This window comes from Brachyistius frenatus, unplaced genomic scaffold (genome assembly GCF_029030835.1).
Source record: "Brachyistius frenatus isolate BFR_SWC_R1_liver_20210118 unplaced genomic scaffold, ASM2903083v1 Contig_23, whole genome shotgun sequence".
NCBI lineage: Eukaryota > Metazoa > Chordata > Actinopteri > Embiotocidae > Brachyistius > Brachyistius frenatus.
This window is the reverse complement of record NW_027210622.1, coordinates 1,284,550-1,311,412: the sequence shown is the minus strand read 5'-3', so window position 1 is coordinate 1,311,412 and position 26,863 is coordinate 1,284,550. Positions and strand designations below refer to the sequence as shown.

Sequence of the window (26,863 nt, the reverse complement as noted above, 5' to 3'; positions counted from 1 at the left end):
TTTTTTCTTTAGCAATGGCTTTTTTCTGGCCACTCTTCCGTAAAGCCCAGCTCTGTGGAGTGTACGGCTTAAAGTGGTCCTATGGACAGAAACTCCAATCTCCGCTGTGGAGCTTTGCAGCTCCTTCAGGGTCTCTTTGTTGCCTCTCTGATTAATGCCCTCCTTACCTGGTCTGTGAGTTTTGGTGCGCGGCCCTCTCTTGCCAGGTTTGTTGTGGTGCCATATTCTTTCCATTTTTTTAATAATGGCTTTAATGGTGCTCTGTGGGATGTTCAAAGGAGATTGCACACAGGTGGACTTTATTTAACTAATTACGTGACTTCTGAAGGTAATTGGTTGCACCAGATCTTATTTAGAGGCTTAATAGCAAAGGGGGTGAATACATATGCACGCACCACTTTTCCGTTATTTATTTTTTAGAATTTTTTGAAACAAGTTATTTTTTTCATTTCACTTCACCAATTTGGACTATTTTGTGTATGTCCATTAGATGAAATCCAAATAAAGATAAATTTTAATTCCAAGTTGTAAGGCAACAAAATAGGAAAAACGCCAAGGGGGGTCAATACTTTTGCAAGGCACTGTAAGTGCAGCATGACTCACACAAAATGTTCCTTGGGAATTGTGTGTCTGTGCCTGTGTTGTAATAGGTGATGATGCTATGTTGGATGTGTTTTAAAATAAGCCTACAGATGAACAAAAACTGCTAGTACTGAAATACAATCTATGTATACAGACAATAATTTAAAACATTTACACAATTCTCCCTTTCAATTCAGAAAAAAATGTTTTAATTACATCATAACACCACAGATCACAGCTTTCTCATTAAGTGCTCATTAATCATACAAAAACAACACAAACAGCCCTATTATTGTCAATATTACTGTGTCAGGTTATATCTGGAAATGACATTTAAATTGGGACAATATAAATTCATAGATGAAAAAAAAAAAAAAACAACAACAATGTACCTTTATTACTTTTAAGGATGTTGATGTCTTTTTTACTTAGTAGTGTACAAAAAAACTTTTAAAACTTTTGCTAAAATTCACAGTTTTGTTTTTCTTTATGAAGTCAATAATGAATTCAAAGACCTATCTTGGAACTGTGTGAAATTATTTTATTGTCCATACTTTGCCTTGTTATTGTCACAAGAAGTGACAGACCTGGAGTAGAAAATTTTGTTTTGTTGTGACCCTGTTCATTACCAAACAGGTCTCACATTTAAAATCTCTATTTTTATGAGAGTTGGTTAATATGAAAAGAGTGAGACACAATACCCGAAGTGGTGAAGATAAGTGTTGATTTTGGGAATAGCGTACTGCTGCCAAAAGTTACATAAGCACAGTCTCACTGATCACACGGAAGTAGGAAAAACAAAAGAGCTTTTGGATATATTTTTGCATTAGCTAGTAAGTAACCACTGGTGATCATGTGGCATGAATCCTTTAAGAAACAGTATATGAATGCAGTGATTCACTGTAACCCAAACAGTGTGTTTTATTCTGAGCAAATCCTACTTGATGCAAAATAATTCACAGTTGGAAACATTCCTGTATGTACTGGGAGTTACTGCAGCTTTTTCAAATCTGATACGATACCCTTATTTTAACAATGTAGATCTTCATTAGGAACACATGTACGTGCATCTGAGTGCCACAGACAAGTTACAAAAAGTGTGAACATGTACTGGCACTGTGATGGGATTTGTTGACAGTAAGAAAAGTCCTTATCTTTGAGCCCTTTCACAAAACTTGAGCACATTTTTAGGTCACACGCAAAGAGTAAAAAAAATAAAAATCTGTAAAATTAGGGCAATAAGCCAAATCAATTACATTTCATTGCAAAAAACATACAAACAAAAATATACACAATGACTTGTCCCCATCTTAAAATCATTTTTCAGTGTTTTCCTCGTAACATGAGCAGAACACGAGGAAAGGAAGTGAAAAGTGCTACAATAACTGCATGAGTTGAACAAAGATAATTTCCTCTACAAACATTTCCTCAAATGACAAACACATCATACTCACTGCCATCTCTAAAAGAAAAATGGTGATGTTCCTGTTTGCACTTGATGCGTGTGTTTTAAGGTCACTGGTCCTGAAGATTAACCCCCTCCCCACGCCCCCAGCTTCTAGTTAATTTTGGCTGGATTCAAAATCAGCATAATTTTTTGTTTTGATTTATACATGATACAAGAGTGTTAACTTAGCAAGCTTGGGTGAATGGAGAGCTTATACAGTTACTTTGAAAAATCATACTGATACAACTTATTCCTGGTTATACATGGTTGTTTTCAATGGAAAAGGTATAATGACAGAGTTTAGCAAACAAGAGAGTGTTGATTTCAGAGGTTGTCTGTTAAGTAATATCATTATGTGACATGCGGTGTCTCCTGCAGAGAGAGAGAGAGCGTTAGAAACAGAATATTCTTACTCCAATCTATCGATTGTTATCTGACTTCCAGTAAAGACAGTAGACAGTACACAGTGGAGGTAAAATGAGTCTTTTCAATTGCTTGCTTGGAGCATTGTAATTACCTCAGTGTAGGATGTCCTGGAATTAAACCACTTCCTGATGATCACCTGGAGAAACATAAACAACATCAAAGCTTGAATAAAATCTCAGCGCACATGAAAACAGTAACAATGCAAAGATGTATTAGTTAAACACAGTCAGTCAAATCACTGTAATTTAGACATACGTACCTTCCTTGTCGCTTTCATCATGTGTAGGAATCGCTTGATGGCCACCTGCAACAAATCATTACATTATAAAAGATTTGACTGTGTTTTACAATAGGTGGGTGTGAAGGCATCAGCATATGAAGTGAGTTGAGGACGTGCAAGCATAGACAGATCCCCGGTGGTAAGTGTCTGAAACATAAACCAGGTTAAGTTATGTTTCAAATACGAGCTATTAATAACTAAACCCAAATTTTCCAAAGTGATGGAAATATACAAAATGAATGTCCTGAGTAGTACTGTGGTTAGGGATGAATATGTGATTCAACTAAATGTATGAGTAAACATTGACGTTCAAAACTTGCTCAACCAGATTTGGGATGAGATCAGTGGACGCACTCACTGTAGATACAGTATATACTCGTGCTTACTTCACCAATTTTCGTGAGACACTTTGTAGTACACAACTGTTTAGCTGGATAATGTAACAATAAAGGGAAATGTGCTTTCCCATCACAAATCAAAGGGCCACTAAGCAGGTGTTCTGCAGGATATTCCAGTTTCAACTTTTTGTGTCAACCTTCACCTACTGTGTGTTTCTTCCTGTTAGGTCTTCATTGTTTACAGAGAGCACGTGATAAAATCTCACTCCACATTTGTGAGCGTTAGTATTCAAGTATCACATCAGAAATTGTAGTCGAGGTTATGATCCAATAACAGCAATAGTATTACTTCTGTAATTGTATACTATATCAGTAGTACTGTCACTGCTCATTTTTAGGAATAGGTTGACATTTTTAGAATCTGTTTTAAATCATACTTGGGTATCCATGTGAACACTGAAACAGCAGTATGAACAAATCTTTTAAGGGCCGGAACAAACAGGAGGAACGATTACCTACAGGCACCTGACAATCGTTTTACAACAGACATTAAAAAAATGAATTGTAATATTTCAATGATATTTTTAATACAATTATATTTTGAAGATAATTTGCAGATAAATAATGTGTGCATTAATAACAAATTCTCCATGTTTCACTACATTTTATAGATTTGGCAAAAACTTCTGTCAAAAGAAACTTACAGTAAGTCCATAGGAACAAGAATTAAAGCTGTGAGTACATTTCTTGCTGTATTTCTCTTGTAGGAAATTAGATGTTAGTACAAAAGTCCTTCAAGCAGTGTCTGGGAGTTGTCTAAAAAAAAGTGTGTTTTAAACCCACTGCGTTGTGACCTTGTTCTTTTCTTAGAATAAGTAGAAACTTTGTTAAACAGACAACTGTAATTTTGCATTGTATTTCTTCATGTGATATATCGTTACTGAAAAAGATTCATATTGGTTAATTTTGACCAAAAACAAAGGAGGACAGGAGTGTGTACTCACATGGAGATCGTTTTTTATAAATCAGCAGTACCAACAGCAGTCCTACGAGCAGTGACCCGATGACCACCACAGGAGCGACTATTTTGGAGGCTGGAATCTCTGCTCCCTTTTCAAACCCTGAAATAAATCAAACAAACAAAAAATGAGGTATGCATGCACTGGTGGGAAATTCCGCTTGTAATACTTAAACTGTCTACATTTACTTTCTCTTTTACTACCAGAGGGATGTGTACAGTTTGGACATTTGCTCTTGCTTAAATCACTATCCTTGTACACAAAGTAGAAAGTAAATATGAAACTAGATAGCTTGCAAGCAACCTTTGCACTATGTTGCAAAAATGTGACCCAATTAAACCACTGGCACTGAGCTGTTATTGCTGTTCTCACTGCACAGGTTAATGATTTGTAAAGGGAAGCTGTTGGGGAGTTTTTCCATCAAGGAGAATGAATAGTGGATAACAAAAACTGCAGTTCCATTACATGAAAAACACTACCCAGTCTTTACCATCATGCATAGTATTCTTTCTTTATGAGCGGTCTTGTTTTGAAAATGTTAGGTGAGAGACATGTTTCAGCCTGTCTACAAACAAAAGCTTGTGTCAAAACACCTTCAGCAAGGACAACAGTCTTCTTTCGTTATGGATAAAACAAACAGATGCTGTAGCATTGTAGAGGAACAAAACTGTATCCAAAGCGACTTCCAATAAGTGCATTTCAACCATGAGGGTACACAACCCAGAACAACAAGAATCAAGAAAATACAATTTCTTCAAGAAAGCCAAACTACAAAATGTTATCAGTAAGTGTCATTTTAAGTGCTACTAAAGTTCTACTGTTCAAGGTAAAGTCTGAAGAGGTGTGTTTTTAGTTTGCGGCGGAAGATGTATAGACTTTCTGCTGTCCTGATGTTGGTGGGGAGCTCATTCCACTATTTAGGAGCCAGGACAGCAAACAGTCGTGATTTTGTAGAGTGTTTAGCTCGCAGCGAGGGAGCAACAAGCCGATTGGTAGAAGCAGAGTGGAGGGAGCGGGCTGGGGTGTAAGATTTGACCATGTCCTGGATGTAGACTGGACCCGATCTGTTTGCAGCACGGTACGCAAGTACCAATGTTTTGAAACGGATGCAGGCAGATATTGGCAAGATATTGTTTACTCATGACCTAAACCTCAAATACTTTTAATTTTGGGGTTTCTGTTGGGAAATTCAGCCCCCCATCAACCTCCCACCATGCAAACAAAATTGTGGTGACATCTGGGTGGCTTCAAAGTTCAGGGGCTGTTAGATTTAACTTTGGCTGAAATTACAGCACAGCATTTCATTGTGTGCAGCAGGATATAGCCAGCGGACCTAAAAAGTACTGAGTGGTGCTCCATAACATACCTAAAGCTGATGGTTTCAGTTCAAATGTGGCCTCGTCTTCTTTGCCTCCGCTGGCGTTGAACACGACACAGGTATACTTGGAGAAAGTGGATCCTGGCAGCAATTCCAGCTTGCTAGAGAGCTGAAACAGTCCCTCGTCCGTCTGTTTCGCCTCCATTTCAGAGCTTTTGGTCCACTCTTCATTGTCCATGTCAAACCAGCGAAGTTTACCTTTTGGGTAGCCACCACCAGAGGTACAAATCAGGGTACTGTGTTCATTTGGAGTCATTCTCTCAGGGATGGAGTGCATGATTGGTGCCCTGTATTTGGCTGCAAAGACAAAACAGAACACAAACATAATAACTGAGTTGAACATTGCACCATGACGTCAATAAAACAACACCAATAAAATATCTCAATTAATTCTAATTTTCTTGATGACCATTATATTTGACATAATACATTTTACAATGTATACTCATAATGTGTACTCAGCAAAACAAATGTTTAAATAATATAAGTGGCTCTTCCAAATGGAATTTCTGGATGTGATTGGTTGTCACAGTGGAACTGAAAGTAAAAGACACAAGCGAAACAATGTAAGGGGAATACCAATCTCCTTGGTCAGGAAAGTCCCTTAATCTCTAAACTACCAGTTTCCTTTGTGCATTTAGAATAAAGAAATGTTTATAAAAACACATTTAACCATTCCTACGTTTCAAAGTGAGTTGGTAACAATAGTTCTGTCAACAAATCCTACTGAAAATAGGCATCTGTGCCAAATGGATTGAAATTTTGTTTTAGCTTCACCTTGAACTTTGAGGGAACAGGTTTTTTCCGCAAAACCGCTGTCCGTTGACACTGAGCACGTATAATCTCCAGCGTCCGCAACCACAGTGTTGGATATGAGCAGGGATACGTTCATGTTCGTCTCATTCCATGATGGCTCAGCAAAACTATAGCCTCGCGCCATATGGGCCCTGCTTTCTGCAAAAAACAGTAAGGGATCATCACGTCCCTTCTTCTTCCAAGTGACCCTGTGGATAGTTGCATCCACTACCTCTTGTGAGGTCTGGACCATACACTCCAGCACTGACTGATGGCCATGCTGCCCCACGTTTTGAACGTTGCATTCAACTTTGATAAATTCTGTAGAGAGAAAAAAAATTGATGGGTTGTATAAGTAGCAAGCAATATTTCCCACATGAAATTCTCAGATCGTGAAAGAACTTACCGCTCAGAGTATTTTCTGCATTGATAGTAATGGCACTGAAAACAGCGATGACTGCAACAATGGAGGCCATGTTTCTTCACCTATAGTGACAGTTGAAATGAAAACAGATGTTATATGGGGATCAGCTGATATATAGAAAAAACACATACATCTGTGTTAACTCAGAGGTCAACAGCACTTCTGTGAATCAAAGTGCTGGGTGCAAAGGGCAGTCAGTTGGTGTTTTCGTGGCCACGAAGGCACCATACCAAATGCAGCACAGGTGGATACGTGGTGGAGATAAATCTATTAACATGCATTAGTGGTCAGTGTGTGAGGGGTTGGTGGAAGTCTACTAATTAAAAATGTCTACTTGTTGGAGAGAGCATGATAAAAGTAAAACAAACCACCTCACCCAAAACCAACACCACCTCCACTAACATCATGATAAAACATTAACATTCAGGGAATGGAGCACAGAGGCTACTTCACAAAGCATTATTATTTATGATCATTAATCATATTAATCTTTAATTACCAGTCCACCTCCAATAGAACGTTTCCAGGGGAAACCCAGAACTCTAATCCAGTACAAAAATATATATAGCCGTAACCTTTACAAGAATAGAGTCTTAACGTTTCCCAAACGTTTTGACGGTGCGGTGAGCTGTCCATAACTTCATTAGGATTGAGAAGAAATGCCTGGCTTAGTACTTGCATTTGCAAAAACTCAAAACTCAACTGTCCAGACACTGCTCACAGCTGTTACTAATTGTTCATGACAAACTGTGATTCTGCTTAAACGGAAATTCCTCTTTGAAAGCAGTTGACAAAACGTCTTACTTGGGAAAATGTGGTTTTATTTTTTCTTAAATGACTCCCACACTATGCTTTTTATGACATTGTGAAGGCTGAATCAAGTCAAACAAGTATTTGAAAATGGCCAAAACTGAACAGGCTTGTTTGTCACTTCAATAAAGAAACTAAACATGTCACTGCTGCAGCAAATTTGCAATGCAAATCTTAAACAAAAATCATACAAATGAGTGAATGAGATTCTTAAATGACCTATGATCTCATCACTGTATTATTTGTCAAGTTTGTAAATAAGTTTGCTTCTGTGATTTTTCTCAGTTTCACATTCTGTAAATGGCAGTGAAACAGATATCCAGGAGTACTTCAGAAACACGTCTGACCAGCAACAGACTTTCGAGTCTTTTTATTTACTCAGGGCAGACATTCAATCAACAAATATTCATACTGAAACAGAAAGTCCAGTCAAGACTTTCCTTTTTAAATACTGCTTGAAGACTTACATAAATTGCCAAATCCATACGCTGCATAGAGCTGAGGATAAAAGATCTGTGATGACCTCTTTATTTTGTCAACTACTTGGCTGTAGTTTTATCTGTCAGACAATAAAGTGTGATTGCTGTGGACTGTGAGTCAGTTAAGGTTTATCTGGTCTTGATGTGCTTGATTTGTTTGTTTGCCCCTCTGCACCAGCTTGATTTGTCTGTTTTTTGTATTTTTGTCTAAATGCATGCTCGATAATCCATGTGACTTTTAAACCACTGGTATTCCTGTGACACTATATGGGCTTGCTCTTTGTAAGCTTTTGTATTGTGTACATGTTTAAGCCCTCCCTGAAACAACAACAACCAACACACAAAGCCCAGAACAGACTCCTTTCCATAAGTTACTCATATTTGTGGGCACAACTAGAAATTCTTCAGTTACTTTACTGGACAAGTATGATGCTCGAATTCAAGCTGCAGTCTGGACAACTACATGAAACGAGTCCAGCAAAATACAAGTATCTTTTGTACGCCAATGTTTTTCCCCATACAATTATCAAGCCACTACAGCTGTGTGTGGTGGGTGGATACCAGAATCAGAATTTTTTAACATAGTGGCGGAGCATCAGTGTATTTTTTGCCTTTACGAATATAGTTAATGAGTCCCTGGTGACTACACTTCCTGTGTGGATACCATTGAGTGCAATATCCTGATGGCCCCTGGTATGAATCCAAGGACATTGAAGTTAAAAGATGTGTCTTAAGCATGTAATATTATATAAATGTATTTGTTATGAATTCATTAGATAGACACATTGGACCTGTGATATTTGGACAATTTGATGGAACATAAGAACAACAAATGACAAAAAAAAAAGTTGTGTGTGAACACAGTTCATTGCTGCATCCAAAAATGGTGGTTAAAACTTGACCATGCTAAGAAGAAACCATACATAAACATTATGCAGAAACACCACCACCTTCTCTGGGCGCAAGCTCATTTAAGATGTACTGAGGAAAAGTGGAAAGCTCTCCTGTTGTCTGAATAATCAAAATTTTGGAAATCATGAATGCCATGTCCTCCGGGCTAAAGCGGAGAAGGACCACCCAGCTTGCTAACAGCGCACAGTTGAAAAGCCAGATTCTGTGATTGTATGAGAAAGCATCAATAAACATGACTTGCTTGGTTGTCTGGGGAGGAACAAGATATACAAGTTTTAGATTAACACATGCTGGTACCCAGACAACATTTGAAATCATAAACCAAGAATGGGACAACTTTTCACTTTCAAAACTCCAGCAAATGGTCTCCTCAGTTGTGGGTTATAACTGTAAAAAATTATTTTGCAGTGTTAGGTTTGTGTATCATATTTGCTTTTTTTTTTTTTTTTTAAAAAAAAAAATTTTTTTTAAATTTTTTATATATATACTTTCCAGACTCAGAAATGTTCTAATTACAGTAAGAAGTAAACTGAAAGTAATGATACTGGACCTTTTTATATGGTGCTTAGGGCCCCATAATACATTTTTTTATAACATAAACATTTTGGATTATTATATTGCTGTGTTTACTTCTCTTAGAGGAAAACATCATTGCGCAGTTTCAGGGTGTCCAAAAGGCAGCCACCAGCCACTTTATCTCAAAGACAGGTTTAATAATATCTTTCCTACTTCAACTGCCTTTCACTGGATACCTGTCCATTTTTGGATAGATTTTAAATTCTTACTCTGAATGCCCTGCATTGTATGGAACTGAGCTACCTGTCTGAGCTTCTAAATCTTTACTTACCAGCTCCTAGTTTGAGATCCTCTGATAAAGCCTGATTAGCATTCCCCAATCAAATCTGAAGACCAAAGGTGGGTTTGCTGTTATGACTTCAACCCTGTGTACCTTACAGGAGGAAATTAAACTAGAAAACTTCCCTGCCTTCTTTTAAATCACCTCTCAAGACTTATTTTTACTGTATGACATTTTTCTCATACAATACATTCATTACTTATTTTATTTGTTGTTATCCCTTATTTATCCTTCATTTCAACAGTCATATTTGTAATTTTCCTTGTGGACTTTGTGCTTTTAAAAAAAAAATAAAAAAAAAAAAATAAAATAAATTCTTTTATCAACCTTGTTCAGAAGTTCTTCAGGAGTTCTGAAGAGTGCTATAACAAATAAAGTTATTAAATAGAGCTATAATAATTAACATTCCAGAAAGACACTAACATGTTGTATTGATTATTGGGCTGACTATTCCATGAATCTGTGGCTTAAGATATGCTGCATTTGTTGTGATTTTTGTTTTTTCTCTTCAATATATCACCATCAACAGCATGTGATGTAGTTTATTTCATAGACGTATATAATAATTTGAAAAAAACAAACCCAAAAAACCGTATGTTTAATGAAGTGAAGAAAATAGACTGCCAATTGGAAAAATAAATCTCATTTATGTTGGGTTTTTGAAGAAGAAATTTACAAACAGGTGGTAAATTTGTGTCTCCCCTTTTCAGTTTATTATTTAATTTCATAATCCTTTCAAAGCAACTAAGAATGGAGGAAGAAAAAAAATAATCTTTGGAAAAAAAAAATACATCTTCCAATTAGAGATCTTTTGTTTTTTCTTCAGATGTTTATGTGCTGTGTCTAACCCTATATGTGTTTAAATGTGTATTCCCGGGGAGTTAAAAATAAAAAAAAAAAAAAATTAAAAAAAAAGCAATACTTTCACTTGTCTTTTCGATAAAGACGGTGTAAAATAACATGTTAATCTAGTTTTTCTTATTTCGGCGGTGTCTAAAAGAGGAAGCACTCGTCAAAATGGTTGGCTTGTGTCCATTGACTTTCAATACAGAAGCGAATTGAACACCACGTTTACATACAAGTGGGCTATATTTAAAGCGAGGTTGAGTTTACAAGGCTACAGTGTTTCCGCCGCCGAGCCTGTATTTCACGCAGAGTCCGGTCATTTCATGTAACATGTTGAACACAAGGTAAAAACCACAACACCAATGAAAGACAGGCAATTGTGCCAACATATTGCCTAATTGAACTTGTGCATATAGGCTACACGCCGAACAACCTAAACCTCGAACACACACATTTTATGTCGCAACACAAAGCATACGTATACGACAAGAGACATACCACACTGGTGAATTAAGCCAAATTCACCGGACACGCTCCCCTCTATGACATCTGCTGGACCGTTGGTGGGAGAATAGCTGAAGTAATGTCTGGACAATACTTTTAGCCAAAGCGTTTTACTTCCACTTTCATTTTGAGTCACTGACTTAAAGACACAGTACGCCCTTGGGAAGGGAGATTAAAAAAAAAAAAAAAAATTTATTCCATAGATGAGAAACTCTTTTGAAGAACGCTATTCTTCCTGTGTGCGTGGCATTCAATGCTTTAATTAAAACAACACAAGCACCAAGCTGTGAGGAGTTGCAGTTACAAATTCTGACATGGACGTGATTTAGATCAGTAATTCACCACCAAGAGTAGCCTACTGCAAGAGGGGGGGGGGGGGGGGTTCAGCATCCAGAAGGTATGCAGAAAGACCACTTTAACGAGTCTTACCTAAAATTGAGAGAAAATAAATAAATAAATAAAAAAAATAAATAAAAGAGTTGAACAGACCTGAACAGGTATAAGCAGAAATGGTAATCAGTAATCGAAAGTAATGGATGAGCAGTTGAAACAGACAGCCAAAAGGAACGCAGACATTATTAGAACAGATAAATAATGATGAATAAATGGCTTGCTAGAAGTGTGGCTTACACATCAAATGTTTCGCTAATAGTATGGATAAACAAATGGAATTGTTAGCTGAATATAAGGGGGGAAAAAAACAACATTTAAAATATGGAGCTAAAATTATGAGTAAACAGTCAAATAATTATTGGCTAAATAATGGCTATCAGTTGGAATTGTTTGATTACGGCATCGATTCAGAGTTGAAATAACTAGAAAAAAGTATCAAATTAACAGTTTGAAATCATTAGGGAATGGATAAACAAATAAAACCGTTCAGTTAATATGAGATAAACGGTTGAAATAAATAAAAACGTTAGCTGAATATAATGGATAATCATTTAAAATAGCTAGCTAAAATAATGAATAAACTGCTGGAAATTTGTATCTGAAAGTACGTCCAGTATCAATTCGCAGTTGAAAAGTAAAATAAGTTCAAATGAACACATTTTAACGCGGTGGTTTTCTTGTATTACCAGTCCCAAATTCGCCGAGTAGACTTGAAGCTGTGAGCGATAGGCGTGCGAAGGCAGGCTAGTGTGGATGACGGGGGTCCAAATGACAGGCCTGTGGGGGGTTCGTCAGATGACAAAGGTTGGAAACCACTGCTTTAGATGGCCCATCTCAGCAGGACTAAAAGAATGTATTCAAATCTGATCTTAAGTTCATGTCAAGCATCAGCAGCGAGTTAAACGCAGTGTCTGGCTTCATAAGTGTTTTTGATGCAAAATGTCCCGTGAAATGCTCCAAACTGATCCGTTACAACTATTCAGTGATAATACACACACGCAAATATAATTCAAGGTCAAAATTGATATTTAATGTTAATTTCAACTTGTGCCATTTCTTGAATTCAAATTTCCGCAGTGACTTACATCCAGCAACAGGAATTGGTATAGGATGCAAACAGACATGTCTTGCATCATAAACATAAAAAAATAAATAAAAAAAAAATAAAAAATGACACCACAGGAAAGACGTATCATGTACCTGAAATGTAGAATTTTTCTTGCACGTCAGCTGGTGGACTAAGCGGTCGTGCGCGTAACTCAACAGAAGAGAAGCAGGAGGGAGTTTTGGTTTAAAGAATGTCACATGAAATGTACAAAAAGATTGTTCTAGATATCCAGTAAGCAGGAATATTAACAAATGCATAAGGGGTTAAAACAGTGAAAAAAAGGCTGGGCTGTCATAAGGTCACTTGTCAAATCTAGGATGGGTTTACCAGAAACACTTTAGAGTCAGGACCAACGATACACCATCGATTTGCAATTGAAAAAAAAATAAATAAAAAAAAATAAATGCTTTTGTGATACTGGTAGGATGCAATCTGGAAACCCAACCTTGTTTGATGTTGTAGCCTAACACATAAACAGGCGCACTCTAGAGTAAATTTTTGAGTAAATTTTACCTATAAAAACACGGGGCACTTGAAACCGGCACTGGGGTTACAACAATCTAAGGTTAGTGACTACAATATAAAAAAAAGGCTTGTTCCAACTTTGTTACCCGACATGGGACCTACAGTACTCATCTGAAGACAAATGTTTGCATCTTTCAGATCACAATTACAGTAATTTATGTGGATCCTATGTGGATAATAATAGTATTATCAGTAGAAAGATTTCAACTTCATGCAACAACAGTACAACAATTGTTCCACAAAAAAAACCCCAAAAAACAAACAAAAAAACCCGGTTAAACTAAAAATGAAATCTTCACAGTTGTGTTTCTTCTCACATTCATACGTTACAGACCGGACATGCATGCAATATGGGCCAAACATGAACACGGAGCAAAAGATTTATTTTCCTTGCTTGTGTTCTTTAAGCTGCTTGTATAATCACCAACAGCTTGTGCTGTTGCAATAAAGTTAGGGGACATTTACCATTGTTGGTATGAGAAATGTGAGCCTTGTATCCTTCCCGGCAGGGCTAATGCATTTCAGGGGTGAAGGCAGACTTTGAACCATATACATAGAAATACATAAAGTGCTTCTGTCAAAATAAACAAACAATAAAAACAGTACAAAACAGTTTTCAAAAAAGAGGTATCAAAACAATGCACTTGGGGATGTGGAGGACACTGGTGTCTGCTGGACATCAGAGGATTCCTGTGGTACAGACAAATGGGCTGGGGATTCTTGTTTTGAAAAAAAAAAGAAAAAGAGATGAGTTCAGAGACGAGTGGAGGTAAGGAGGGCTTGTTGAGCGGCATTCAACCTAGGATGAGGCTGGACTTTCCCCCCGGGGGATTTCGGCGGCCGGATGGTACTCCTGCGACAGGTTCCTCAGCATGAGGGCCTTCTTCCTGCTGCACTGGAACGACCTCAGGCTCGGCAGCACTGTTTTCTAAACGCAGACATCAGAACATATAATGATTTATAATAATAAATAAGGGAACACGCCCTTCTAAAGACACACATGATGTGGATGTGACGGTCCAAGTCAAAATGTATGTTTTATCTTCTTTTCAAATGTCCACACAGATTTAGGTTTTATTTATTTCTCTGTCGACCCATTTTTGGCATTCCTGCTGCCAATAAAGTCGTTCATATTGAACTATTAACTATTAACGAAAATCATGGACCCGCTGTTATTGAAATTGCTCAAAATCCTGAGCAAAAATAATATTATTTACCTCCCTATCCATTTTTTCCCTCCCTTTTTCCTGTGTTCTGTTCTGTTATAACATTATGCTCAAACTGACTCTGCAGAAACGTGCCAACAGGTAGAGTTCAGGGAGATACTACGAGCTTTCCAAGTACTGTAAAACTGGGTGATGTGATGAGAAACACGGGTGCTTACCATTATCACGTACAGAAATGTCTCCATCCTAATAAATACAAGCAGAACAGAAGAGATCAGTATTTAACATTGTTTAGACACAAAAAGAGTCAGTCTTGATGGGAAAAAAAAATACATGTACTGATTAATGAAATTTACATAATTATTACCTAAAAATGTCTCGTGCTTTGTATATACAAGCTACATTTGTGGGATGATAAGGGAACATCAAGAAAAAAATGATTATTCTTCAAATCATTTGGACCTCAGTTGTTTCCCGTCTGTGTTTGGTTGACTACAGGTTTCACTTCTTTTCTTTTGGAAACTTGTGATCAGGGGCATGATCTTACTGTGGCTATGGTGTCTCCGAAGTGATTGGTGGTTTGGTTTCCTCCTCTCCTCAGGGGGGCTGACGGCTCACCGCACAGCACACCCGTGGGCTTCCCACCTGGAAGAGCAAGGGGATAAGACAACATCCAGTAAACACTGCGTTGAGCTATTTCAGTCTGGACTAAAGTGCTGGACACTGGTCGAGAGACCAACATTACCCTCCCTTGACACTGCCAGAGTGTTGAACATAGGGACTGTTTTAAAGCCCCATCAGTGGCAGCTGAAAGAACATCACAACTACATATCACTAAACAACGATATCTGAGGATTAGAGCCTGAAACCTGCTCTGAGACAAAGGGACCTTCGAGTTTCAGATAACATAAGTGGACAAATACTGCAGGCTGCAAACCCTGTCTTAAAACCATTTTGCCATATAAAACCTCCATACTGCTTTCTTAATAGATAATAGATAATAATTGTAATAACATACAATTCATACAGGAGCTCTGATGTTTGCTCCATTTTCTAAATTATTAACTCTCAAATATACCTACATTACAGGCAACCAATTCACTGTGCAGCACCAAAAGCCTGAGATGTGAAGCCTACACACTGATTTACATCCAAGTACAAATACAAAACAAGTTGATTTTTGGATCACAATTGCATAGACAACGATTGCTAGCAAGTTCAAAATAGGAATAGGAATGGTCTTCATCAACATGATGATGTTTCAGCCAATCAGATGATCACAGGAAATACAGTTGTTATGTTTGGCTGCAATCTTCACACTAAAGGTAAACACGCAGATGAATGTTCACAGTGTTCGGTATGTGTGGAGTCTCCCCTGAAATGTTTGAAATATAGCAGAGCGTAGTGACTTTCAATACAACCAAACAACTACATTTAATTTAAATTAAACAGTCCAATTATTCTCATTTCGGCATACACATCATGCACACCTGAACATAGGAAGATATCAGCCTTGTCCATATTCAATCATGATTATTTTGCAGCAAATTCTAATTCAAGCACGCCTGCTGCCAACACTGACGAAAACAGTCAAAAGCTATTTGACATCCCCCTCCACACACCAGCTTCCCATCCCCTGGAGCTCAGCTATATGGACTTTCTATGCTACTACTGTGTTCAATATCAGAGCTGCATACAGTCAGTGCTTTATACTAAGTATAAAATCAAACAGCCAAAACTAAATTACAGCTTCAACACTGAGAAACTTTGGTTTGATTCATCACATGAATTGGAGGGGAACAATGAGAAGTGAATGTCCCACAAGGGGAAGTACACAGAAAATGCCAGTCTACTGACAGCTTGAACTTATGACTGACATTTTGCCTGATATTTTTTCTTCCACGCATTCCCTTCTTGCTTTCTATAAAGCTTTATAAGGATTTTTGACTTGCAAAGTATTTGTTACAATCAATCTATTCACACTAATGTTAATTTCTAATAAAAACTATGCAATCATGTCATGCTGTGTAGGTGTTTTTCCTTTATTTTCAATATTCTTATTCATAGACCAAAGGTCACTAGAAATGAGCAAAAATGCAAAACATGACATTTTCAAAAGGAGTAACTCTTGCTCAGTTGGAATCTGAGTGGGACTATTACTCGTGTCCCAAAGTTTCAACACAGAGCAAGTACCCGCACATTGATGAATAGTTTTTGAATTATTGTGCTTGTCAATAACAATTTCTGTTTCGACTGAACTGTTGTAGTTGTCAAGTATGAAGAAAAGCAGAGTTAGCATGTAAATACCGACTCAGGTATATACTATGATATTATGCAGACTGTGGAATATTCTCTGAAGTGTTGACAATGAAACAGATTGTACAACCACATCTGGGAGAAAATAAGGAAGTCTGACAAGCAAATCAAATGCAAATCCATGTATGTCAGTATGTGCATGACAAAGTGACAATTTTATCATGAAGCTGTAACTTAAGCAGAGAGCACACATTTAATTTTGCATCCAACTCAGGAAATCGGCAACAGAGACCCACGAAATAAAAAAGTAAAAAATAGCACCGAGTATATCCGACAGACATATTTTGTGAAAGATTTGTTTGTTTAAAAGGAAGTAATTTGTTTGTATGTGTGAGTGTGTGATTCTCAAAGTGTGAATATAGATATATATAATAAAGAACACATTACTTATTGGAACAACAATAAAATAAGTTTTCAACTTACTCCAAAGAAGGATCATAACATACTCAAACAAAGTTATAACCTAACAATTGCAGTCCGAAAGCTCTATGGCAGGAGTGTCAAACTCATTTTAGTTAAGGGGCCACATACTGCCCACTTTGATCTCAAGTGGGCCAGACCAGTAAAATCATAGCATAATAACGACAATATTTCTCTATGTTTAAATCATTGGTGAAGGCTTTTGGATGATAAACCCTACTTTAAGGTCTTTCTACAATAAACTAGAAACATAAAGAGAAAAAACTCAGACATCAGCCCACTGTTTATCTGCCTGGGCTCTCCTCTGCAGATTCCCTCGCTTTGTGACGCGTTTGACGTCAAATGCATCACAAAGCGAGCAACGAGCTCTTCTGCCTCCGGAGCAGACGTCGCATTTACGCTGTTTTTGAAGCATTTACTGGATCGATTAAAAATAATTACAAAACGTTTGTACTCATAAACCTCCATATTCTCATAGAAATGCAATTTATGTCTTTCTGTAATTTTCACACTTAGCAAAGTCATCCGGCGGGCCGAGCTGGACCCCCTGGCAGGTCGGATACGGCCCGCGGGGCATATGTTTGAGCTCTATGAGAAATGAAATTAGGATCTGCAACTGACTTTTTGGAAAAGGAAGTTGTTTGTGTGTGTTTGTGTGTGTGTGTGTGTGTGTGTGGTGTGTGGGTGGGTGGTTCTCAAAGTGTGAATAACAGAATTAGATTAAAACATTTTCACTTCTTGTCATGTTTCATTTCTTCTTTTATTCTAATTTTGCTGTCCATAATTCTGCATTTAAAGACATGCCGGAAATTCTAGTTCTGAAAAAAATGACAAGTCTGAGTTTAAGGCCTCCCTGATTTAGTATGGATCTGGCTCAGACAAACTTGATATGCCTCATGGAAATATGCTTTTAATTCTATAACAAACACAGTGATCTAACAAGGACTTGTGGCAGCTCAAATCTACATAACATTTTCCGATCTGGGGAAACGTGAGAAGAGCAGAATTAGCAGAGAAGCAATTGGTTAAATATTTGATAACGCATTGAAAGAGAAACCAATAGATCACTTGGGCACCAAAGCCCATTGTGATATATTGAGTAGCACCAGGGGAAACACCTTCTGTCGTCAGCTTTTAGGGATCATGAGCAGCCTGTGGAGGCCCACAATGAGTTTGATTTAACAGATCAAAAAACCTGCAGTGAAAACTTTGTATGTTGAAAACACAATAAATTATATCTTCAAGCCAGTTCCACATTATAACTGGTTTTGTTTTTAATTTACACCATCCATAACAGATAGGGTAAACTGTCAAAATAAGATGAATATGATAAACTGAGTTACAAGGAATGTTTGGAGGTGAGATGGACTCTACCTGGTGGGTTGTTCCTTCGATTAGCATAGGGGTCTTCTGGCTCAGCAAAAACACTGGAGGCCATCTTGTTTTTCCGGACAGGAGGCTTCCCCTCATCAGCACCAAATGAAATGTTGGAGCCACCACCAGGCGGGCGCAGAACCCTGGAAAGAGACAGATGACACTGTTATCAAAAGCTGGATCATATGGGTGGATTCTTCTGAAGTTTCTTCTCATGAATCTACAATTAATTATCTAAAAAAAAACACAAAAAAAAACGCTCTGGTTCAGACTAAGGATATAGTGTTAATCACTGATGAATTATTGATCATTGACAGTAGGTCTATCAATCTCATTTTGTGTCATTGAACAATGTCAACAAAATGTAATGCCATTTTATTAGACAAGATTTATTTATATTATTTTACTAATCAAATTTCTGCTTTGTCAAAGGAGTCTGATGGCTTTGAAGAGAGCGTAGATGTATATAATGGCTACAATTCCGTCAGAAAGGGTGATAATATTCTAAATATAGTGAACGCAAACAGATATTTTTTGTAAAAGGGGGTTAAAATTAGGCCTGTCACAATTATTTGACTATATAATATCTGCACCACAATAATTTTTCACAATTATCATTATTGTTTCCATTCATCTGTATAAAACCAGCTGGATTAAACTCACAAAAAAATGTCAAATTTCACCACTATTTCTTCAGCGTTTTGCAGCCTTTGATGTTTGACTCCTTTAATGTCATCTTATTGTGCTCTTTCACCATCGTTGAATGGCACATAAGTGGAGAATTAGTGCCACCAACTGTTTGTCTGGAGGCGCTTAACTTGTAATATTAGATCAACCCCATTTTATTTGCATTATGGATTTAGCTGTAAAACCAAGCACCATGGACAATACATGTTTGTTCTTCATAACGTGTACGTTTATTGTTAAACTATGATTAGGCTTGTAGAATACTGTTAGAACAGAAAAACACAATTAACTCATTGATCGTCATTATTTGTATGACATTGACTGTCAACTAAAATTTTATGATTGTGACATCCATAGCTAAAATAGGTTTTGTTACTGACCCCGTCCAAGGCAGTATATTACTTAGCTGCCATGCTGGTACAGCTGCCTGCTTCTCCAAAAAGGGGAGATGTGTGATACAACCCTACTTAATAAAACAAACTGAACTATACCTATAATGATGTCTACCATTGTTACACTTGCACGCTGCATTTAGTTGAGCTGTGTTGTTTTCGTTACGCATAATAACGATTACATACACACATAACAATACAACTGTGTAAAAAAAAAAAGATGATTATTATTATTTTTTTTAATATATATTTTTGAAATAAAAATGTCCCTGTGCTTAGCCATGTAAGGTGATGAGGTGTTATGTTTGACATAGCATAATACTAATGTTAGCTTGATGTAGTCGAATTCAGACTCCTCAGTTATTGATTTCAGCAACTAGGATGAGTGAAATTTTTGAAATGGTGATGAGGTCCAAAAAAAAAAATCAGTTCAGAGGCAAGTGACAACTATTCAACAAGTACCATCAGTTTTGGGAAGGTTACTTTTGAAATGCAATAGTTTACACATTACTAGTTACCCTGGTAAAAAAAATGTTAATTGCTTTATCAAAGTAATGCAATTTATTACATTTGATTACAACCAATCAATGACAAGGCTCAAAATGTGATCATTTGGCCAAATCAATGGAGCCTGTCTACGCAGACAGAAGACAGCGCCAAAATGATCATCATATTCTGCATGTCATCTTTTAACCAAACAGAGTATAGTTGGATGTAATCCCTTTGTAATCACCAACATTGTGAATAGCAACTGTAATTTACTTAAATATTTTGTCTCAGAAACTTTAAGTGATTACAACGAAATGCATTTAGCAATTTAAGTCCACGTAATTAGTGACATGTAACGAGTTACTCCCCAACACTGATTACCAACTTTCAGAAAAGTCATTCATTTAAAACCGTGTGAATTTTTTTTTACCTGCATTCTTCGACATTTAACATTCATGAAAGAGAACTGGATTTGCTTCAGATAATTCACTGCATCTTTAGAAATAGAAATAGAAATAAAAATAAAATAAAATGCAGGTTGGGATAATGTCAGGTGTGGCCAGCTGTAGCACGGCCCTCGTCTGAATCAGGCCATACGGAGGGCAGACCGGAGGACGTCTTATTGTCACTCATCCATGTCGACAACCAATCTGACCATGTACGTGTGCCCCACCCAACTGCATCTGATGTCTCTTGCGGTTTTCTAACAAGAAAAACGAAAAAAAACAAAAAACAAAAAAAAACCTAAATGACGGAAACACAATGCACACACGCACACGCGGAAATGTGACAGGCCTGCCGGTGGTACCGCCACCGGGCCGCCCGGTCAGCACCTGCTAGCGAAGCAGCTTCTCCACAAAAGGGAGGGTACACGCATGCTAGGCAGCTAGCTGACGTCCAAAAAAAAAAAAAAAAACGCGCACGGACCAAACAAGAAGGTGTGGTACCGAGTACCGAGCCTGATCTTTGGATTTTTCGACCCACGGCCTCTTTTCAAACCGTTTTACGCATTTAAGTGATAATTACAAGGAGGGGGTGGAGGAGGGTGGAGGAGGGAGGGGTGGTGGTGGAGAAAACGCATGCTCAATGTTTCGGAGGATGCTGGACTTGTTGGCTTCATGGTGGCTAACGAAGACGAAACCGTGGGAACGACGCCTTTTACCTTGAGCTGCTTTTAGCGTCGGGCTCCATCCCTTGATATGTCGTGGTAGTCGTCATTTCTGCTCAAAACGGCGCACACTATTTATAAATCTCTTTCGTCAGAACGCTCTCGAATTACACTTTTTGATTAAGCAGGACCTCACCACCTCATCATTGTCTACACTTGCTGCTGGTTTCCAAGTCAACCTGCCTCCGGTCTGACTGGGCCGGTTTTGAACTAGCCAGAGGAAGATGCCCCACTTCCGGTACGATTTTCAAGATAAAAAAAAAACAAAAAAAAAAACGGAATAACGCGACAAACGTGTCTGTCCAGATCACATCAAGTCGAATATACACCGCGTATAGTATTGCGTGAAACGGAATATAATAATTTACCGGAACGCGTGATTTGCTGTACAGGATTTGGTCTTTAGGGTTCGTAACAAAAGTGATGCCTTTGGTTTTAGATTGAAGGCTCATTTCAGTATTTCCGGTCTCTGCTCATTTCTGGACCATCCAAGATGAAGGCGTGGGATGCGATCACAGACTAAATTACGCTCGCAAGTGCACAGCTCCTTTTAGGATTGGATGCCAGAGCATCAATCAATTCTAGGATTGGACACAATTATTTGCAGGCACGTTCTTTATTGATCCTAAGATCAGGTTTTATTCATGTATAAAAATGATTTGGTTTTGTCTCGGTCAAGAGCGCATTACTTATTGGAACAACAATAAAATAATTTTCCATCTTACTCCAAAGAAGGATCATAACATACTCAAAAGTTATAACCTAACAATTGCAGTCCGAAAGCTCAGTGGGAAATGAAATTAGCATCTGCGACTGACTTTTTGGAACATGGCAGCAGAAATATTAAGATGTGGGAATGATACAAAAAAAAAAAAAACACCAGAGAAATATGTAAAAAAAAAAAAGACTCAATTTATTCCAATAATACATTTTCATAGTAACAACAGATGTCAGTGAATTTAAAACACAGGCTTACTTAACAATGACAAAATTCTATCTGAACTGAAACAAAAAGTACAAAAAAAAACAAACAAACAACAAAATGAATTTATTCCAAATTTTTAGAAAAAAAAGAAAGACAAAACTTTTTATGTCAAGCTTTTAATTTCTTCAGCACATTAGACTCACTGCAGCTTACAAGTTGTCTACACGGCGCAGTTCAGACGTGTGAGCATAGAGTATGATTAAATGCTAAACCAACTGTGCTGCCGCCTTTGAGCATTTTGTACAAGTATTCCACTGGATGGTATCAACACTGATCATGAGCGTTTGAAGACTGGGTATAACAAAGATATCAGGGACGAAAAGGGGAGGTAGGGATGTTCATAGGAAACAGTCTTTAAAGATTACAGCCTCCGGTTTGCTGTTGGAACACATCAATTGTATCTTCGTCCTCCATTTCTAGCTGTAGGAAAAAGTTGAAATGTTAGTTGAGAGTCTGTTAGTGGAGCTGTACCTGATCTAAATACATACAGAAGCGGCACGCCTTTAACACGGCTCCAAGTTGTTCGTAGCTGCTTAATGGTATTAAACTTTCCGCTTTGTCTGTGCACAAGCACCGTGACATATTTTATGATACTGGACAAGGCTGAAATCAAAGCACATCCACCCTCAAATCAAAACTCAAGTAGATTCACAGCGGAGAAACTCCTAGTCATAAAACCATTTTTTTCCACTGCTGTGTGATGGCACAGTTTGCAAATTTAAGAAAAGTTGATTCATTATTTCAGACTGTCAAGCTATAAGACATAATTAAGCAACTTCAACTTGGAATGCAAGGTACATTACAGGAAACATTAAGAGCATGGTAATGTAAAACAGCATCCACCTGCAAATACCTTAGTGCCATTTCTGTATCTAAATAACATTTATTTAGAATTATATACAGTTTCACTGATTTAAAAGTATTGTATAGATTAGTTCTGCAATTAGTCAATTAATCAATTAGTTGTTTGGTCTTCAAAATGTCCAAAAATGATGAAAAATGTCAACCAACATTTTCCAAAGCGCAGCTTAAAATGTCTTGTTTTGTCTTAACCAACAGTCCATGACAAAAATAAATTTAGTTTATTCTCATGGAGGACTAGAAGAACCAGAAAATATTGACATTGAAGCTGAAATAAGAATTTTTGCATGATTAATTAAAAGAAATTATAATTAAAAATGAGGGCTCTACGCAAACTTTTTTCTTAAAGAGTGCATGTGCTTCTAAACAAAAATAGAAATCAAGGAGCAGAGCGAAACATTTTCAAGTAACAGCTTATAATCAGACGGTTTATTACATACATATCTATACGGCATCTGTGCAAATATGATGTGAAAGACAGTGGAGGACAATGGAAGTGGAAGGCCCTGGCAAGACACCGGGCATGGATCTTAAAATAATGGCAGCGTTTTAAAACATTGAAACAGATTTTGAGAATTTAACACATTGAAAACATCTTTTAAAACATTGACAGGGCTTTTTAAAAACAAAGCCTTTTAAATAAAATAGTACAAGAACTTTTCAAAACATTTGAAAGTGTTTAAACATTAAAGCTCAAAAATAGCTTTTTGAAAAATAACTAAAAATATTACAACTGTATTTTAACAGATGTGTTGGTTCTGAAGTGCAGCTTTTCCCCCCTCACTGTGTGTATGTGTGTGCGCACTAATGCACAAACAACTGTGCTATAGTACATATTATCAAAATCCCACATTAATACAGGCCTACTCGATGCAAAATGTACTGTTTTATTTTACAAAACCAGGCCAAAACCTACTATATGGCTGGCGTGTGTATTAAACGCTTAAAGGCTTTAAATTTGAAACTTAGGCTTTCGATTTGAAACGTATACAGTAAGGCACGGCATTCAGTCGACCAGTAGTGACGTCTACTGTCAGTCACGTGACATAAACCCAACCAACAATCTAACTTTATTAGTCAGCCAGTGACAGCCATTACATCCATTTACTGGTGATCAACTCATCGCTTATTCAACAGCTGTCTTGTAATACTTGAAATGGTCTACAACATAAAAACTGACAAAGTGTAAATCTGAGCCATGCAACACAAACCAGTAGGGTTCAGGGTCATTACTCTGTCATCATAGCTCATGATAACACAGTGATTCTAAAGGTGCACATTTGAAGGTTGGGCGAGGGGGAGTGACCTTACCTGTGACGGTGTATCTGTTTCATTGATTGGCTGGCCGTCAAATCGAAATCGTATTTGCCTCATTGACAGCCCCTGGGCGGAAAAAAAGAGGAATGTTATGTTTAAACAGTTAAAATCACCTTTATGGGGAAACAAGATGATCTACAGTTTAAGTTTTGTTTAAGAAGATGTTTTGGTGAAACATTTACACACAGGGAGGTGATCCCTGCCATTAAAATGGATAAATCCCCACAAAAGACCAAAAGAACGAAGCAGGCCTGCCACATCGTATGATCCAAATCTTTGTCAACGCCTGCTACTTTCAATGTGTTTCCCGTTGTGACAGTGATTCTAAAAACGGTAACACAAAGAGAGCAGAAGGGAAGGAGAATATTGACTAAAATAGTCAGCCGATGATATCTTAATAACAAACACTCTGCAACCACGTAACGACAGAATTGGCAAATACCGTTAAAATCAAAATAGAAAAGGAAAAAAAGTGGTTCTGTAAACTTTTACCAAACAAGAGATCATGTTTATGGTTTCAATTTGATTGAAGAACAATGTAAACATGTGTCACAATAACGCGGTATTCGTATTTTCTGAGTGTCTACTATCAAAATGGGAAGAGCAATAAAATGTAATGGGTAATAATCAAAGAAAATACGGACTATTCTTAATTGGGCTATAAAACATGAGGATACTATATTCCTCAACTAAGTCGCCGCTCTCCCATTTGAGAATGGCCTATTTCGGTGACTCGTTTTTTTTTTTTTGAGCGGCATTAAAATTGCGTCTCAAAAATGGTCTCACCTGCCGTTCACAGTAAGCTTTCATCAATTTGCTGAGAGGAGTGTGCCTCTTAATCTTAAACTGCACCACTGAGCCATCCTGCCCGGCCACTTTCAAGTTGATGTGCTCATTGTTCTCCGTCTTCACTCCCTCCTGAAAAAGACACAAAACAATTATGCACAAAGACAAAGTTGCTTCAAAAAAAAAAAAAAGAGAGCCCACAACAACAAATCCCAAACAATCACTTTTGGGTTACACACAACTATAAATATTGCATACAAGGTGAGATAAAAAAAAAAATAATAATAATAATTCACAGAATGTGAGTGGATTTACTTTTAAAATCAGTCACATGTGCCCGTGACAGGCAGATCTCAGATCAATCAACACAAGGCGAAATTATAACGTTAGCTTTAGCATTAGCACAAGCAAGTCCATTGACAATGGCCTAAATGTACCAGGATGCCCATCGGCCTACTACCCAGGTTGGAAACGATCACTCGCATCATCATCAAAAACCCAACTTCCTGGGGATTTTGGTGCGAGTCGGTGGTGAGCGCATGAAAACCATTTGAAGTGAACGATTTTTTTTTTTTATTTTTTTTTTTTAACACAAACATCTAAAAAAAACAACAACAACATCTGTTTCTCATCAAAATTTAAATCTGGAAACTCACTTTTCTTTGGTATCTCGCTAAAGTTTCCTGAACATGGGATAACTTCCGACACTTCAAATTACACGTTTATCACTATACGATAGCAGCATTTAATAAAAAAAAAAAAAAAAAAAAAAAAAAAAAAGGTGTTGATTAAATGTATCTTAACAAAGATTAGAAAACATAATTTATTTCATTCCTCCGGACTCGGGCGCATTAGCCACATTAGCTTATTATGCTAATGCCTCCCGCTAGCTCGCTGGCTAACGTTAGCTCAGGTCTGAAGCTGAACGCGTTCATCGGAATAACGCGAACGCTTAAAAAAAAAAAACACATCTCCACAGACGGCTTTCCACAATATCACCGCTACAGCCGATGTACAAACATTGAGCGCACGCTATAAGAAACCCCCCCACACACACACACACCGCCCTCCACCCCCTCCCATACAAAGTCCGCTCTTCACCTTGGGCTTTTCGTCGGCCATGTCTGCTGCTGTGCCTGTTTGTCTGCCTGCTGCGACTGCGCCTGTCTGGCGCGCAACTTTGCGTCGTCGGTTGCGGTCCTGCGGTGCAGCGCTCTTCTTTGGGAGTTTAACGGCGGCTGCTTCGCAGCTCCGGGGTTGCATTACCGCCATCCTCAGGACCACGTTGTCTCCTGCACGCACCATTTTGTTGCAGAGTTTTCCCCCTTTCACCCCCCCCCCCCAACCTTTTCCTTCAGCAAGCTGACCACGCACTTTCCTGCCTGGGCCACTTCAACCGCTCTCCAGACTTTTTTTTTTTTTTTTTTTTTAAGACTTTTTACTCCCTAATGAAAATATTAGGGCTGACAGGGGCAGAGTTACATTTCCTTCAGTTAACAAGAAAGTGGTCTGCTGTTTTTGGTGACAGTAATAACTAAGTCCAGCTTATTGCGTGTCTAATCATGTGGAAAGTCCCATTAAGGTCACTGTGTCCTTATGTAATCATTACGACTTCCACTTTTCCATTTCCTCCCCTGTGGCTGCTAAGAGGTCAACACACACACACACACACACACACACACACACACACACACACACACACACACACACACACACACACACACACACACACACACACACACACACACACACACACACACACACACAAAATGATACAGCA

The 26,863-nt window shown here is 37.8% G+C and overlaps 3 protein-coding genes across 3 annotated transcripts; all 3 read right to left on the bottom strand.

Annotated features, from left to right (window-relative positions):
- Positions 1–768: 768 nt before the first annotated feature.
- On the bottom strand, positions 769–11,226 carry LOC138620230 (CD276 antigen). The gene is made up of 8 exons (XM_069697233.1): positions 11,118–11,226; positions 6,672–6,751; positions 6,248–6,586; positions 5,459–5,767; positions 4,078–4,194; positions 2,715–2,759; positions 2,547–2,591; positions 769–2,401 (listed from the first exon to the last, which is right to left on the bottom strand). Exons 2-7 carry the CDS (start codon positions 6,739–6,741, stop codon positions 2,569–2,571), a joined length of 903 nt encoding a protein of 300 aa, XP_069553334.1. The 5' UTR covers positions 6,742–6,751; positions 11,118–11,226; the 3' UTR covers positions 769–2,401; positions 2,547–2,568.
- Positions 11,227–12,497: 1,271 nt separating this feature from the next.
- Positions 12,498–21,357, bottom strand: jpt1a (Jupiter microtubule associated homolog 1a). Its single transcript, XM_069697232.1, has 5 exons — positions 21,129–21,357; positions 18,399–18,541; positions 14,836–14,933; positions 14,507–14,534; positions 12,498–14,050 (listed from the first exon to the last, which is right to left on the bottom strand). The coding sequence occupies exons 1-5, from the start codon at positions 21,182–21,184 to the stop codon at positions 13,917–13,919; spliced, it is 459 nt and encodes a 152-aa protein (XP_069553333.1). The 5' UTR covers positions 21,185–21,357; the 3' UTR covers positions 12,498–13,916.
- A 671-nt stretch (positions 21,358–22,028) lies between these two features.
- LOC138620228 (small ubiquitin-related modifier 2-like) lies at positions 22,029–26,403 on the bottom strand. Its single transcript, XM_069697231.1, has 4 exons — positions 26,185–26,403; positions 25,084–25,215; positions 24,292–24,363; positions 22,029–22,539 (listed from the first exon to the last, which is right to left on the bottom strand). Exons 1-4 carry the CDS (start codon positions 26,386–26,388, stop codon positions 22,474–22,476), a joined length of 474 nt encoding a protein of 157 aa, XP_069553332.1. The 5' UTR covers positions 26,389–26,403; the 3' UTR covers positions 22,029–22,473.
- Between the last annotated feature and the right edge of the window lie 460 nt (positions 26,404–26,863).

What these genes read in the sequence shown, in the direction of transcription:
- LOC138620230 (XM_069697233.1), bottom strand. Translation starts at nt 6,741, where the DNA reads ATGGCCTCCATTGTTGCAGTCATCGCTGTTTTCAGTGCCATTACTATC. An exon ending in CTGTTCCCTCAAAGTTCAAG is followed by an intron (nt 5,768 to 6,247) that starts GTGAAGCTAAAA and finishes TTGTCTTTGCAG; the next exon opens with CCAAATACAGGGCACCAATC. An exon ending in TGATGAAAGCGACAAGGAAG is followed by an intron (nt 2,592 to 2,714) that starts GTACGTATGTCT and finishes ATGTTTCTCCAG; the next exon opens with GTGATCATCAGGAAGTGGTT.
- jpt1a (XM_069697232.1), bottom strand. Translation starts at nt 21,184, where the DNA reads ATGACGACTACCACGACATATCAAGGGATGGAGCCCGACGCTAAAAGC. An exon ending in GACGCTAAAAGCAGCTCAAG is followed by an intron (nt 18,542 to 21,128) that starts GTAAAAGGCGTC and finishes GTCTCTTTCCAG; the next exon opens with GGTTCTGCGCCCGCCTGGTG. An exon ending in TCGAAGGAACAACCCACCAG is followed by an intron (nt 14,934 to 18,398) that starts GTAGAGTCCATC and finishes TTGCTCTTCCAG; the next exon opens with GTGGGAAGCCCACGGGTGTG.
- LOC138620228 (XM_069697231.1), bottom strand. Translation starts at nt 26,388, where the DNA reads ATGGTGCGTGCAGGAGACAACGTGGTCCTGAGGATGGCGGTAATGCAA. An exon ending in AAGCTTACTGTGAACGGCAG is followed by an intron (nt 24,364 to 25,083) that starts GTGAGACCATTT and finishes TTTTCCGCCCAG; the next exon opens with GGGCTGTCAATGAGGCAAAT. An exon ending in AAACAGATACACCGTCACAG is followed by an intron (nt 22,540 to 24,291) that starts GTAAGGTCACTC and finishes TTTTTCCTACAG; the next exon opens with CTAGAAATGGAGGACGAAGA.